The sequence below is a fragment of the Trichoderma harzianum genome, assembly GCF_003025095.1.
Source record: "Trichoderma harzianum CBS 226.95 unplaced genomic scaffold M431scaffold_9, whole genome shotgun sequence".
NCBI lineage: Eukaryota > Fungi > Ascomycota > Sordariomycetes > Hypocreales > Hypocreaceae > Trichoderma > Trichoderma harzianum.
In genome coordinates, this window is record NW_020209257.1 from 274017 (window position 1) to 288738 (window position 14722).

A 14722-nucleotide genomic window follows, 5' to 3' on the forward strand; every position below is an offset into this window, starting at 1 on the left:
GAATGCAACATCAAAAAACCACCGAATCAAGAGCGTCGCCTTCGCCTTGTGTCTCTTCGGCACTGCTCAATAGCATCGGCAACTGCAAACACGATCATCCCCAGAGATCTGCGATTCGTGATCTTTAAAAGACCTCAGTTCGCGCGTGATATCCCCAAGCCAAACACAGACAGAGACAGCTTCATCCAATCACACCCCATAGGCCCAGCCGCGTGCCGCTTACTCCGTCCTTTCCATCCTCCATCTCCAAACCTCCCGAGCTTCCGGCGACCCACCAGATCCCCCCCGTATTTAGAGGCTGAGCGGCCGCGTTTGGGATCCGTTTTTAGTGGCAGTTGATTGACCTTTTGTTCGCTGCAAGCTTACGTTACAGGCAAATTCCCCGTCTGCCCTAGGCCATTCAGTCAGTCGATCAATACGAAGTAGTTGCCTGCCAACGCAGCAGGATTCTTCTTCCCCAACCATGGTGAGACCGCTCGAGCCTTACCACGACAACGATGAGAGCGAGCCACTCATGAAGGACGACCCGGAGCGAAACGATGCCGTCACAGGCGCTGGCGCTGCGTCCAGCACTATCGTCACTGAAATTGACCATCCCGATGCGCCGCTGGAGATCCCCGTCCAGGCCGCTACAGCCGGCCGCGGGACGACGACGCTCGAAGTCATCGACGACAACAGCAGCAGCGACGGCAATGCGCCCACGCCGCGCTTCATCCAGGACGAGCGCTCGTCCAAGCGATGGAAGAAGATTCCCTACCCGGTCCGCCGCGTCCTGGCCGCCTTTGGCAAATGGGCAAAAGGTCCGCCCAATCCGCAGCCGTATCGCATAAAGCCTTTGTTCCCGGCCGTGCAAGAGTATCCGCTGTATCTCGTGGAGCGATTCCTGCCCAAGGCATACCGCCTCTGGGCCATATTCCTGTATTTTTCCATATGGGTCATTACGTTTGTGCTCGTCAAACGCCAGGAAACCATCGCCTCTACCGTCGAGGGATGGGGCCAGTCGCAGCCGATTAGCTGCGGCGACACATACTGGAGTGCGGGCAATGGATGCGGCTTGGACGGAAACGACTGCAGACCCTTCAATGGCAGCGGCTTTGCCTTCCAGTGCCCGGCCTCGTGCGAGAGCTATCACGTCCTGAATCCCAGGGCCGTTGGCGATCAGGAAGTGATTTACCGGCCAATGGTCATCGGAGGGCCGTCCAACGACGTCAATCCCGAGCTGGCCACCTATCGCGGCGACTCCTACATTTGCGCTTCGGCAATTCACGCAGGCATCTTCCCCAATGGCAAGGGAGGCTGTGGCGTTGTCGAGCTTGTTGGGCAGTACCAAGAGTTCGTCAGCTCCCAGCGACACGGAATACTGAGCGTCCCCTTCGACTCGTACTTCCCTCTGGCGTTCCGATTCGTTCCCGACATCAAATGCAGAGCCAAGGACGAGAGATGGTCCATTCTGGCTGTTTCAACCGTCTTCACTGGCGTGCTGTCGCTTTTCACGTCCTCGCCCGCTCTCTTCTTCTTCCCCACGTTTACCGGCATGTTCTTCGCAGTCGGCATGTCACTAGACCAGCCGGGCCATTCTACAGTGACGGATCTGTTTTCCAACATCCTGGGCAAGTTTCTTCCTGCCATGTTTTGCGCATGGGTCATGTACGACAAGATGGGCGTCCGCCGCACGCTGAAACATCTGACTGCGCAGATTGAAAAGACTGTCCTGTGGTTGGGCGCCTGCTGGGTGGGCGCTCTCACCAACTACACACTAGATTTTATCCCCATCCAGCGTCTCAATAAGCATGATCTTGATCAACAGCCTGGAGCCAGAGCAGCTCTTGCCACCATTGTCATCATCCTGTTTTTCATTATCCTCTCGCAAGTGTTTTACTTTAGACAAGAGGGTCGGTTTATCCCGTATATTAAGCTATACGCCCTGTTCATCTTTAGCATTCTCATCTCCTTGACGCTCCCGGGGCTGCAGTTGCGCCTCCACCACTACATTCTGGCGCTGCTGCTGTTGCCCGGCACAAGTATGCAGACTCGGCCAGCGTTGCTCTACCAGGGCATCCTGATCGGGCTGTTCATCAATGGCATCGCCCGCTGGGGTTTCGATCCCGTGCTAGAAACCCCCGCAGCCCTTCAGGGAGACGCACAAAAGGGATCTCTCCTCCCGACCATCCCCCAGCCCGTCATATACATCGGGGAAGGTCCGCACAGCCCCTCCAACATCACATTCACTTGGAACCAGCCGCCGAGCAAGATCTACGACGGCATCAGCATTCTTGTTAATGACGTAGAGCGCTTCCGGGGCTATTTCGACGACATCATCGACCGACAAGACAGCTTTATTTGGTCTAGAAACGGCACCCTCGGGCTGCCGGAGTACTTTAGATTTGCATACATGCTAGGAAGCTCGAGCGGGGATTATACAAAGGCCGGCATTTGGTCGGCTGAAGGCGAGTGGACGCAGATGAAGGCCGGGCCGTCCCGCGTCAAGGCCAGGGATACCCAGGAGCACATAGTCCGACGATGATTTTTTCCCTTGTTTGCGTTTTGATGGTTTATTTATACTACTGGATACCTCGAGCTTGCACTGTAGTTTCATATATATATGTCGTAGGTTGTATAGAAGCAGTCTCTGGATAAATGACATATTACATGATATGATTTGGTTCTGCTTCTCTGATGCTTGTCTTGTCGGGTCTTGAATCACGATTATTGGATTTTAGTGGACCCTCCGGCGCCGGGACAATGCTCCGCTTCGTGAACGCCTTGGTGAGATGCCGCTTTATTCTAGATTTCACAGGCATCTTGACCTTTGGTCATACAGCTTTTTAACAATACTGTGCGAAACTATGAATATGTGAAAACGCCAACCTCGGGCCATTTAAACGAATATTCAACTTTCATCTTTCATCTCACCGGCAATCTTTGTTGAACAGCCACTCCCCACCATATCAATTCTCATTCACCTTCAACCTCAGCAACCACCACAACAAAAAGCCACCATCAAACACCAAAACAACAAGAGAGAATCAGAAATCTCCCCTCCTCCTCCTCCTCCTCCTCCTCCCCTAGTCATGCCTCCAAGAATCCCCACAGAAGCAGACTTCTCCCCCATCTCCTCCATCCTCCCCCACAAACTCCATTTCCCCTCCCCTCCGGAATCAACAACCTCCATCCTCATCCTTTTCCACGGCCTCGGCGACCATGAACTCCCCTTTGCAACATTCGCGCGCAACATGTCCCTCCCCGGCGTCCTCGCCATCTCCGTCCGCGGCACCGCCACCCTCCCAGCCGCCTTTGCACCCGATGCCGGAGACCAGCATTTTCACTGGGGCGATGATTTGAGCGTCGACACAAGCACGGGCGACTTGGATCCCGATCCGGGGTTTGATAAGGCCGCGCGACTGGTCATGCAGAAGCTGGTCAAGGACACGCTGATTGACCGGTGCGGATGGGAGATGAACGATATTCTATTCTTCGGCTTCGGACAGGGCGCTTCCTTGGCGCTGGGATTAGCTTCCAGGCTACGAAGTGTAGAGCGCATAGTCGATGTCTCGGATGGTGACGAGATGACGAGGAATAAGATCGGAAAGACGTGCAAAGGCGTTGTTTCAATTGGCGGACCACTGCCACAGTCTATGGTTCCCTCGTTGAGCAGCCGCGAAAAGAGCGATACTCCGGTGCTCGTGTGCCAGCTGAGTGAGGATGAGGCGGATGCTGTGAAGAGGGAGTTTAAGGATGTTAGAGTCGTGAATTGGAAGAGAAAGGAAGTGGCTATGCCGAGGGACAGAGATGAAATGTTTCCCATTATGAAGTTCATTGCGGACCAACTCAACAAGGGCTTCACATAGAGAAAGATGAAAGCTTAAGAGAAAACAAACAAACAATGAGAACCATCTCAGACATGCAATGTGACTTCTTCTTGAATGGCCTGTCCATTGGACATATTATCTAAAAGGGTATCTTTCTACTCATCGTCTCATCAACCCTCCTCTTTACCTGTGCTGTATCCCATCATCTCCTGTTCCTGTTGTCGCCCGCCTGTAGCATATCTGCTAGAATGTCCCATTTCGCAGACTGAGTATCGCTCGAGGCCCTCGCAGCACCTTTAAGTCCCGAACAAATGAAGCTCAAATGTCCATCAAAGTCGGACTTAATCTCTTCCAACACCTGTATATAAGCCTCAGCGTCGAGTCCATCCTCTCTTACCACACCCTCGGTGCTTTCATCCTCCTGTCGAAACAAGTGAGACGGGTCTGACCCATCTTTTGCAGCTTTTCCCTCTCTAGCCAGTTCCAGCTTAATGGCAAGATCCAAGATGTCGAGGATTCGCTCTCGAATGAGCTTCATCTTATTTCCTAGACAGGCTTGTTCAATCATTTGCTCTAGGTATGTGGCGTGGACCGAAATCATTGAATCAACATCCTCAGCCGCCATGAGCTCGCGCCGCATTCCCCGCTCGTTGGGTTCTAAAACAAGCGTTGCTAGATATGATTGAAGAGTCGTGCAGAACCATAGTAGATTTCTACGAGCGGTGTAGAACAGAGCACGCTCGTCCCAGTTTTCGTTATCGGTCATGTGGTTTTCGAGAATCTTGGGTTTGTGGAGGATGTGAATGGCTCGTCGCAGCTGCAAGAGCAGTGTGAAGATGGATTGATAGTTCCCCATGCTCTCTTCGGAGACAACAATCTGGACTGGCCATGCAAGCCTGTAGTCAATCTTGAGATACGGCAGAGCGGCCCTCATCGAGCCTCGGGCATCTGTCACAGTCATGCGGGTGCCCTGAACACTGACGCTCACAGAGAGGCGGCTTATATCAACGAGCGGCATAAAGGCGTCTTGAGCAGTTCCTGCAAGAGCAAACCGATCATACCAGACTGGGTTCAAGTTTTCTAGCTTGTCGAACAAGTGATCCGTGAAAGATGCCGTGGCAAACCCGTCCGACATGAGATACAGCGCCTGTAGTGCGTCTAGTGATGAAGAGAGTTCGCACGTGTCGTAGAGAGCATCTTTCAGTGTGGTGGAAGTTTTTCGGTACTTGCTCTGGATCCATCGATTGAAAGCCGCGCCAAAGAGATCCGGGAACGTAGCCAGACCGAGACCTTCCGGGCAGACATGCTCAAAATCCAAAGATGGCTCCTCAACGATGGACGAGTTACCCAGATCATATTTACCCAGGAGCCGCAGCACGACAATGTTCTTTCCGGCATTGTATATCCGATGAGCGGCAGGTTTAAGAAACTTTGGAGCGTGTAATGCCCCCTCTACCGTTTGGCGGAGCTTGAATCGACCCTGCCATATGTTGCTCATGGGCACTTTGGTCGGGCTTTCAAAGATGAAGAAGATTTCGTTTTCTGACGAGATGCGCCCTTCGTCCATCCAATGCCGAATCGGGCGAATGTAGACTTGGAAACATTCGAGAAAGATCCGGGCAAGAAACTCGTATGTGGACATGTCATCCTTTAGCTGGGCCAATGTGGTTTCGTCGTACAAGAGCTCAAGGTACCGGAATGTATCTGATCTAGACGTCTCCTGAATCTGGGCGATGATGTTGGACAGCACAAGCAGGGGCTGTAGCCAAGGCGCAATTTCGCCGTGAACAGACAATAGGGTGAACATGACTTCAGACGTGGGAGCAGCAAAGCGAGCCTCGATCTGCGAAAGCTTGGTATCAAAATCTCGAAGTCGCTTTGCAATGCAGTCTTGAAACGCCTGGAGATGTGGAATGGCCTGCGGGTGGCTAACGAACCTCCGAAGCAGCAGGATGCGCCAGCCAGACTCTGCAATGGTGTGTATCACAGATTTGTACGTTTCCCAAGCGATGTGTTGCATGTGGAAATTCGGCTCCGGCAAGCCAGTGTTTTCGTTGAAAAGGGTGGTTTTCAGCCCTTGCAGCATGGAGAGGATTTCCCTGACAATGTGCGTCTCTGAAATGGAAATTTTCTGAACGGTCCCAATGTCGTCCTTCTCAGGCACCTTGGTCCGCCATTTTTGTGTCGACTGAAGAGCCTTTAGTAACTCTGTGTCCTCCGGTTGAATGATGCAGTCAGTGGCAGTTCTCCCCTTTTTGTGTAGGTTGAGATCTGTATCGTAAGGGTGATATATCGGCACCTCGATGAGTGTTTCGTCGTCTGGCTCTTCTTCGACAACCTCGTCTTCTGAATCGCGCGCGTAATCGATCGACTGCCACAGAGTCTCGTCCTCAGCCCAGCCATCCTCCCGAGCGACATCCTCCCAGCTAAAGGTTTCTGCTTGCTCCTCTTCACGCAGTCGCACAGCATCTAGATCGCTAAGCTTTGTTTTAAAAGTCGGTTGGTCGGATAATCCTAGAAGCAGAGCCAATATCTCTGGGTGCCACCTGGTGGCATGTTCTTCCAGCCTATCCAGGCTATCGCGAAACTCGTCGGCCAGGTCATCTCGGTTGTTAACGCGGAAGCGCTCTTCCAGTCCGTCAAGAGTATGCCAGACGTCGAATTGGTTTATGCGCAAGTATGCCTGCGACTTTATTTTCTGCAGCGTGGCATCGTAAAGGACCTTGTATCGTCTGGTTCGTGTCTGGGGACGCGGTTCAAAAGGTCAGCCCTTCGGATCGTTCTGTTGATACTCCTTTGATGAGGTTCCTCTTCCTCCCCACCTTGCTGGAAATGCCCGTGGCAGCTTCGATGAGCTCCTCAGTGAGGGCTCCAAGTTGTGCGGCGTAGGCCATTGCCAGTCGTTGGCATCTTTAGCAGCAGTGGCGGCCAACCAGAGCTGATGTAGACGCACAATCGAAGGCCATATGGTGTTTGGGTATAGATATTCAAGATTGGATGGGAGCTTGGAAGCTTGTTGCATGTGCTGAATGAAGCCAGTGGTTTGGCTTAGTGCACGACACTGCACTTAACGGGCCCCTCTAGCGCGTCTCTAGCGCGTCTGTGGGGAGAGGATCAACTAAACTGAACCTCTCATCGGCAGGGCATTTTTTTTAGCGCCTGGTGGCATAAAGATAAAGCAACAAGCGCCCCTTTCAATTACTGGCGATGCTCGAATAGTGACAATTCACAGAGACGACTGGATGCCCGGCCATATCGGATAGGCCGTTGTCCTCAATTTGTTGTATAATAGCCCAATCCTCATCGCTCTTCATTCCGGTTCAATAAAAGAGATCCCATGGCCAATTAATCCAGCAGCCTCGTCATCGGGCATATCGCAATCATCACCTCCCCCCCTTCGCCCTCGACATCATGGCTATTGCCCGGCCAGTTCGAGCCCTGGGCACACTAGCCCTCGTCCTGTGGTGCTTCTTCCTCTATCAGCTTCTCAAACCTTCGTCTGGATACAACAGCCCGGGCGATCGGTACATTAACTTTGAGCGCGACCCCAACTTAGATCGTAAGTAGCTGCAGCCAGGGTGGCGGATCTACAGGAGGAAAAGCAAAGCTGTATTGTTAACACATATGCCTGCTGTATAGCCACCGGCGAACCCGAGGGAACTCTCGTACGAACCTCTGCGAAATATGCGCCCGATGCCGAAGACACCGATCGAGTCAGCGCCACGCTGCTAGCTCTTGTCCGCAATGAAGAGGTGGACGACATGGTGGCATCCATGGTAGATCTCGAGCGGACATGGAACAACAAGTTCAACTACCCCTGGACCTTTTTCAATGACAAGCCCTTCTCGGAAGAGTTCAAGAAGAAGACAAGCGCCGCAACCAACGCCACGTGCAACTACGGTATGTTGCTTGCTGTCCCAAGCTCCAAGTTCCCAACTCTACCAATGGTCATATCATCGTGGACTAACAAGCAGCCAAAACCACACAGAGCTCATCCCCAAGGAACACTGGGACGCGCCCTCATGGATCGACCCGGACATCTTTGAAGAATCAGCCGCCGTGCTTAAGAAGAACGGAGTCCAGTACGCCAACATGATGTCCTACCACCAGATGTGTCGCTGGAACAGCGGCATGTTCTACAAGCATCCCGCCCTCAAGGACGTCCGCTACTACTGGCGCGTCGAGCCAAAGGTCCATTTCTTCTGCGACGTCGACTACGACGTCTTCCGCTACATGCAGGACAACAACAAGACGTACGGCTTCACAATCACCCTCTACGACGACCCGCACACGCTGCCCACCCTCTGGCCCCAGACGGCCAAGTTCCTCGCCGACCACCCGAGCTACCTGCACGAGCACAGCGCCATCAAGTGGGTGGTCGATGACATCCGGCGGCCGCAGCACAACAGAGAGGCCCAGGGCTTCTCCACCTGCCACTTCTGGAGCAACTTTGAGGTTGCTGACATGGAGTTCTGGAGGAGCCAGGCTTACGAGGACTATTTCGAGCACCTTGACCGCGCGGGAGGCTTCTTCTACGAGCGATGGGGCGATGCACCCGTTCATAGCATTGCCCTGGGTCTATTTGAAGATTCTAGCAAAATTCACTGGTTCGTTTTATCTCACAAAGCAGTCATCATCAGTAGAGCTATTCTTACTCACATCTATTTTTACAGGTTCCGTGATATTGGCTACCAGCACATCCCCTTCTTCAACTGCCCCAACTCTCCCAAATGCAAGGGCTGTGTTACTGGCCGATTAACGGATGGTGAGCCGTTCCTCCACCGAGAAGATTGCCGTCCCAACTGGTTCAAATATGCTGGTATGGGCTGAGAAACGGTTTCATAAAGGGAGAGGATGAAGCATGTGACTTCAATCCCAACCTATACCTACCAACCATCACCTACCTACCTTCTTCACACGCGCTCCGTGCCCACGCTGTATCAGGAAATACAAGACATGTACATAAGATTCTCTTTTCATGATATTGCCATGGCTCTATCATGCAAAGCACTGTGATGGAAGCTAGACTTCCACCCACCTTTGGTCACAGTTGTTGTTCGGCGCCGGTGTGGCTATCTATATTTCTGGCTACCTTATGTATACTTGGAGAGCATCTACATCATGATCCGCAGTGTAACATCTTGGGGAGGACGAAATAAACGAACAAACTCCAATTGAAAATCCGTAACAATACCCCGTAGTTGTCATCACATGTGTCGTATTACGCTATAATGCCCCAAAAACCGTTACCACTCCAGACGTTCCTCCTACACAGAACTGGTCTCCCCAGCCTCCATCCCGCCACGCCATACAGCTGATGACATTGTTCCGTACTTTTGGCTTGCCGTCTTTGCCAATCAACTTCTTCGCCTCGAAGCCTTGGGGCCCCCACGGCACCGTCACCTTGGCCACCACCTTGCCCGATAGCAGATCCCACGCCCAAAGCCTGCCCGAGCCGTTGGCATCTGTCTCGCCAGCCATTTCGTCTCCGGCTACCACGTACTTCTCCCTGCCGCCCAACAGCGACTGCACTCGCAGATCCTCATTCTTCCACAGCGGATCCGCGTACGCCCGGAGACACGTGCCGTTCTCGCGATCCATCAGCCTCAGCTTGCTGTCCAACGAGCCCACCAGCATCGCCTTGCCATCCTTCGTAACATCCAAGCTCACCACACTTGCACCAATGACATCCGTCGTACACGCTCCCATGCGCACATCATAGCTCCTCACCCTCCCATCCACACTCCCCGCGATAACCTCCGGCCCCCTCACCACCAAGCTCGTCACCGAATCCTTGGCCTCGCTCAGCACCTGTATCGGCTTGTAGCTCGTGCTGCGCACATCCCACAGCCGCACCGTCGTGTCGAACCCGCCGCTGACCACCAGCGAGTCTCCAGCACCCGCGAAGCTCACGCAGTTGATCCGCGCCGAGTGGCCTTGCGCGTTGCCCCCAAACCTCCGAATCGTCACCGCCCTGCTCACGTCCCACAGGAATACTGCCCTGTCACCGCCTCCGGACACGAAGCTCTCATTGTCAGACGCGACTGCAAGGCTTAAAACCTCATACCCATGCGCAGCATATGTCTGAATAAGTCGTCCTTGTGGCACAGCTGGCTTTGCGCTGGGACGAATCTCGGGGACAGACGTGCTAGGGAAAGGGTTGTAGAGACGGATCGAACGATCTGCCGACCCGGTGAGGATGTAATTTCCAGGAGAAGCTGAATAAGCTACGGCATGAACGGCGCCTGAAGAGTGTGAGGTTAGTTATGAAATGATTCTCGGTCTGAGGTGAATGAGACCGCAAAGGAAAGACGAACCATTGGAGCCTAGGAGATGCGCCACGGGCTGATCTGGAAAACTCATTTTATAAAGCACCACGGCTCATCACATCATGTTTCTGCAGCGGTGTTTACTTGAAAGAACCACGACCACAATATGGGAGGGTTATGAATCAAAAATATGAAATTTGAAGAAGAGAAAAAAGACGGGCTCTTCTTAGAACGACATAGTGATTGCCCCTTCCCTGCTCCTTTTTTAGATAAAAAGAAATTCACGATGTAAATTGGTAAATTTAATGCAGCGAAAGGTCAGAAGAGGTCAAGGGAAAGGCGTAAGTTATCTCACAGTAGCGATTTCTGATTCTTAAATAGTTGATATATACATCTGGCGGAGGATTTATATATTTAGAATGCATCACATGATACGACACGTGACTCATCCAACATCTTGTCAACCCAAGTGCCAAAAAAGGAACCGCCCAGTTCCTGTTGTTAAATGACAAGAGATGAAAAGCTATCTCATATATATACATAAATACATACATACATCAACGTTGCACGTCATCCTGATTTTGTAGACTCCCAATCAATAAGGATACAGATTCGCTATCAAGGCCACCTTGACACATCGAATGCCCAAACTCCTCATCCCATGTCATCCGATTCAAGTTGCCCTGATCTTGATGCCTCCTGCAATGCTCAAACGAGCAGCGATCTAAAAAGCGCTAAACCATGCATAACACGTTAAATATTCCTAATTCCAAAGGCTGCACAAGGCCATATCCAAAAGAAGCGTAAAAGAAAACGAAACAAAAGGAAATATATATGTATACGAAGAAGAAGGAACGCGCCGCTCTAGGGATTGAAGGCCCTAGGTGGACGAGGATTTGATTTAGTCAAGCCCAACATAAATCACGTCCATGTCCTTTGGGAATGTTTGCTCAATGGGATCCAGGATCTGCCAGTGGTTGAGCTCCTTTTCCTTCGCATCTTCCGAGAGAGGAAGCAGCCGATAGCCTTGAATGGGGCTCGGGGGCCGTGATCCCAGCTCGCGAATCCGATTCAACTTTTGTAGACGTCGGTCAATAGCTAGACGGTCCTTTGAAGAGGCCTCCCAGATATTCTTCGTCCTGTCAACAGCGGACTTGGCAATAAGAACTCGCTCAATCACGTCTCCCAGGACAGTCATCGGCCCAGTTGCAGTCAAAACATCGACGGCTTCTGTGACCGCAACAGCCATCGCAGGAGGAGGAATTGTAAGCAATGCGGACCTGACTCGCAAAATACGGTCCAGACTGTTTAGCATCTCAATGACCCTGCCCGCATGCTCTCGGCATTCGGCCGAATGTCCCAATTGGACATCCTTGGGCAGTTGGCCGGCTCCATGACGATGTCGGTTCAACTCAATCATAGTATGATGATAAAGAAAATGCATACTGAGGAAAGAGCCGGTGCTTCTAGTAAAAGCGGCCGCCTCGAGATTTGCACCACCAAAAGCCAGACGAGGGGGCAAAGAAGTACACCAATTCTTGGCCCTCTTGATGAGATCTTGAAGCTTTACAGTCTCTGTTTCGGTAGACGTTCGTCTAAGCGCCATCCTGTAGATGGCTGCTTGGCAATCCGACCAGATGTGCACCATTTCGATATAATATCCAGTGACACTTGCGTCGGACGATCGCTCATCGGTTTTGGCAAGGCCACCACCATATGGGTCGAAAATGCGCGCATGAGACTCGACTTGCTTCTCGAAGCAATGAAGATCAGTAGGGAGTTGTGTGTAGATGTCCTCCGCGTTGACCATTACCGGTCGCTCTGGGAACAGCCCACAAAGCCTCTCCAGAATAAATAGAGACCAGAGCGTCCTCCTGCGTGCTTCAGCATAGCCCGTCCTGTTCAGCCCCAGAGGATACACAGCCATGCCCGATTCCCTAGAGTGATCCAGCTCCAAGCTCAACTGCAGGCAGGCAGCGCTAGCAGCTGCAGAAGAGATCAACTCATCGGCTTCTCGAGTTCGACAGGTCGAAATATAGTATACGGCAAGAAGAATCCTGCTCTGTACTAGCTGTAGGCACTGCACCCCTGTCATCTTTTGTGCATAGTGTGCCACCTGGGCATACTCGAAAGCAATCTGCTTAGGATCACCGCAGAGTGCAGAGCCAACCGCCAGAGTACTATACAAAAGCATCAAATCCTCGGGGCTTTTTTGGCCACGAGAGGAAACAACCCAGCGCTGGAAGGCTTCTTCAGGAAGAAATTGGAGAATCATGGTATTGTCAACGTTGGCGAAGAACCTGGTTAAAGCGTTCGTGATCAAGTCGGGAGTCGAGGCATAAGGATCTGTCCTCCACGCACGACCAAGAACCTCATCGGGAATGAGAGGCGGCTCAGGGGGTGGCTGCTGCTCAGTGATTCGCGGTTTAGAATAATCCATCCGAGCATGGAAGGGAGCGGGTGGTTCGCCGTTGGAGATGTATGCCTCGGGGCCAAGTTTGAGTCGTTTGCTGTATCCACGGTCTGGAGAGGCGGGCCGCATTCTGGCTCGGGGTGATCCGGGAGAGCTTACATCACTGATCGAACGCCGTAGGTCGCCGGTTTCAAGCTGTCGGCCATCATCGAGCTCGGCCGGAGACGTTGATGGCGAAGTGTTGTTGCCCCCTCTGGGTCTAGCAGTATTGTAAGCGATGCTCCAACGAGGTGGCTGCATATGTGAATTTCTTAGACTTACGCATTCTTAAACTTGCAAACACGGCCAAATTTCTCGCACTGGACGCATCGTGGATAGTCTGGATCACACTTAATCTTCTTCTCCCTGCAAGTCACGCATGCAATAGCCAGCCGCTTGCGAGGCTTGCCCGCCTTTGTCACGCCCCAGTGAGCGTTCACCGCCTCGCCATCAATCACTGTTTTACAGTGACTTCCGTCGTCGTAGAAATAGCACATGCCTTCGCCGGGCACCTCTGCTGCCCGCACAAATCTGGGAAGAAAATGCGTGCCGGTCCAGATTTTCGGACCTAGACCATCCTTTGAAACTGCAATCTCAGAAGTGACTGCAGTAGCTGAAGTCGATGGTGTGTTGGTGTCCGAGCTGTGTACTTGGCTAAGTCGCCGTTCAGAGTAATCGTGGGACGGGTCTTTAGGCCCGGGATATTGGGGTCTCAGCTTATCCTGAGGCTGTAAATACTCTTGCCTGCTATCCTCACGGTAGGCGGACCATTTCCGGGGTAATTCGGGTTCGTAGCGGGCATCAGAGCCTCTGTGGCCATGGTTTGGGTATTCGGGCGAATGCGACGCAGGAAGGGAGGATGTTGCAGCATGAGTTGGCTGTCTCTCGGAGTAGTTGTATCCACCAAATTCGTATGGGTTTCTTGATGGGGGTTGAGAAGGTGAAATAGCCTGTGGGAAATAGGAGCTCAACAAGTTTCCACTGGAAGAGAGTCGTGGTCTATCCAAGGGAGAAGGCGAAGGGTAAATCCCAGGGCGTTCCGTGTGTGGTGAGTTGAGGGGTCGCATAGATGACGGCGGACCAAAGAGGCTGCTTAAAGAAGGAAGCTGCTGTCCAGCAGTCGGAGTTCCAACCGATTCCTGTCGACCTCGGCCGCTATCTGTATTGCCCTCAGCAGACATATCGACGGAGGTCTTGCCATAGCGCGACATGGAAGCAGCAGCGACAGGAACCGAAGCACGAGGGCCCCAGGCAGCTTGTTCTTCTAGAGGCGATGACCTTGAAGAAAACGATGTTGCGCTTGGGCTTACAAGTTCAGGGGGAGTATCCGGCGGGGGGGCTCGATGCAAAGATTCTAGAGCTGGTAGTCCACCCATTGGGAGAATATATCACTGTCTTTTTAAGGGACCAGTAGCTGCTAAAATTGCATCTCCAAGGAAGAAGCGAGGTTAATGAGAAAGAAGAGCGCCTAACGACGAAAGGAGCGGCCAACAGATATTAAAATCTTCAACCAGATTGTTCCGCGAGCTGAAAAGGGAAGAGGAAGTTTGGGTGCGAGTGGCGGAGCCTTGAGGACCCAACGACTGGTGAAATGCCCAAAAATAGGATTGCTGGTCAAGTGAGTAAGGTGAATCAAATCCGACTTGTAAGTGATCAGGTGAGTGGCGTCTTCTATGACACTTCTTCCAGCCAGGGAATCGAGATAGAAAGGGCCATGAAGAAACCAGATGTGAGTGGGCAGAGATGAATCTTTTAGAAGAAGGTCGACATCAACAGCCCAGCGGTAACTACCGACTTGTTGAATCTGGGGGAGAAGATGGGGAAGATGCGGGCGAAGAGGCGACGGAGGAGGGTATCAGTGGCTTTTGAGATTTAAGCCACCACTGCCCACAAAAAAAGAGTCCCAAGGAACAGGCAAGGTTGGAAAGAGGAGCTAGCAGGGTCCAGTCCAGTGAACGGCAGAAAAGGAACAGATACACCGAAGCAACCCCAAACGAGACCAACAAGGGCAGTTACCAATGAGCCGGACACGGCTGAGGCCTGTAATGGACGGAATTCGTCCAAAAAGCCTAGGCGAGCGCACTCCTATGGTGCTGCCGGGTGGATACAAGGCAAATAACTACCTATCTACCTAGTTAGCTAGGTCGTTGGTCGGTATCAGTCTTGAGTCAAAAGTGACCGGAGAGGGGGGG

At 52.3% G+C, this 14722-nt stretch overlaps 6 protein-coding genes across 6 annotated transcripts; 3 read left to right on the forward strand and 3 right to left on the reverse strand.

The window, feature by feature from the left end:
- The first annotated feature begins 11 nt into the window (after positions 1 to 11).
- M431DRAFT_509859 (hypothetical protein) lies at positions 12 to 2706 on the forward strand. Its single transcript, XM_024919371.1, has one exon. The coding sequence runs from the start codon at positions 464 to 466 to the stop codon at positions 2522 to 2524; it is 2061 nt and encodes a 686-aa protein (XP_024772267.1). The 5' UTR covers positions 12 to 463; the 3' UTR covers positions 2525 to 2706.
- A 110-nt stretch (positions 2707 to 2816) lies between these two features.
- Positions 2817 to 3906, forward strand: M431DRAFT_509860 (hypothetical protein). Its single transcript, XM_024919372.1, has one exon. It carries the CDS (start codon positions 3234 to 3236, stop codon positions 3846 to 3848), a length of 615 nt encoding a protein of 204 aa, XP_024772268.1. The 5' UTR covers positions 2817 to 3233; the 3' UTR covers positions 3849 to 3906.
- M431DRAFT_509861 (hypothetical protein) lies at positions 3894 to 6824 on the reverse strand. Its single transcript, XM_024919373.1, has 2 exons — positions 6632 to 6824; positions 3894 to 6552 (listed from the first exon to the last, which is right to left on the reverse strand). Exons 1-2 carry the CDS (start codon positions 6701 to 6703, stop codon positions 4012 to 4014), a joined length of 2613 nt encoding a protein of 870 aa, XP_024772269.1. The 5' UTR covers positions 6704 to 6824; the 3' UTR covers positions 3894 to 4011.
- Positions 6825 to 6988: 164 nt separating this feature from the next.
- On the forward strand, positions 6989 to 8639 carry M431DRAFT_119601 (glycosyltransferase family 15 protein; the record flags this gene model as incomplete). The annotated part of the gene is made up of 4 exons (XM_024912076.1): positions 6989 to 7368; positions 7449 to 7709; positions 7798 to 8416; positions 8483 to 8639. Exons 1-4 carry the CDS (start codon positions 7221 to 7223, stop codon positions 8637 to 8639), a joined length of 1185 nt encoding a protein of 394 aa, XP_024772270.1. The 5' UTR covers positions 6989 to 7220.
- A 396-nt stretch (positions 8640 to 9035) lies between these two features.
- Positions 9036 to 10172, reverse strand: M431DRAFT_7128 (hypothetical protein; the record flags this gene model as incomplete). The annotated part of the gene is made up of 2 exons (XM_024921879.1): positions 9036 to 10054; positions 10127 to 10172. 2 exons carry the CDS (start codon positions 10170 to 10172, stop codon positions 9036 to 9038), a joined length of 1065 nt encoding a protein of 354 aa, XP_024772271.1.
- Positions 10173 to 10979: 807 nt separating this feature from the next.
- On the reverse strand, positions 10980 to 13906 carry M431DRAFT_496922 (hypothetical protein; the record flags this gene model as incomplete). The annotated part of the gene is made up of 2 exons (XM_024917540.1): positions 10980 to 12750; positions 12813 to 13906. 2 exons carry the CDS (start codon positions 13904 to 13906, stop codon positions 10980 to 10982), a joined length of 2865 nt encoding a protein of 954 aa, XP_024772272.1.
- Positions 13907 to 14722: the final 816 nt, after the last annotated feature.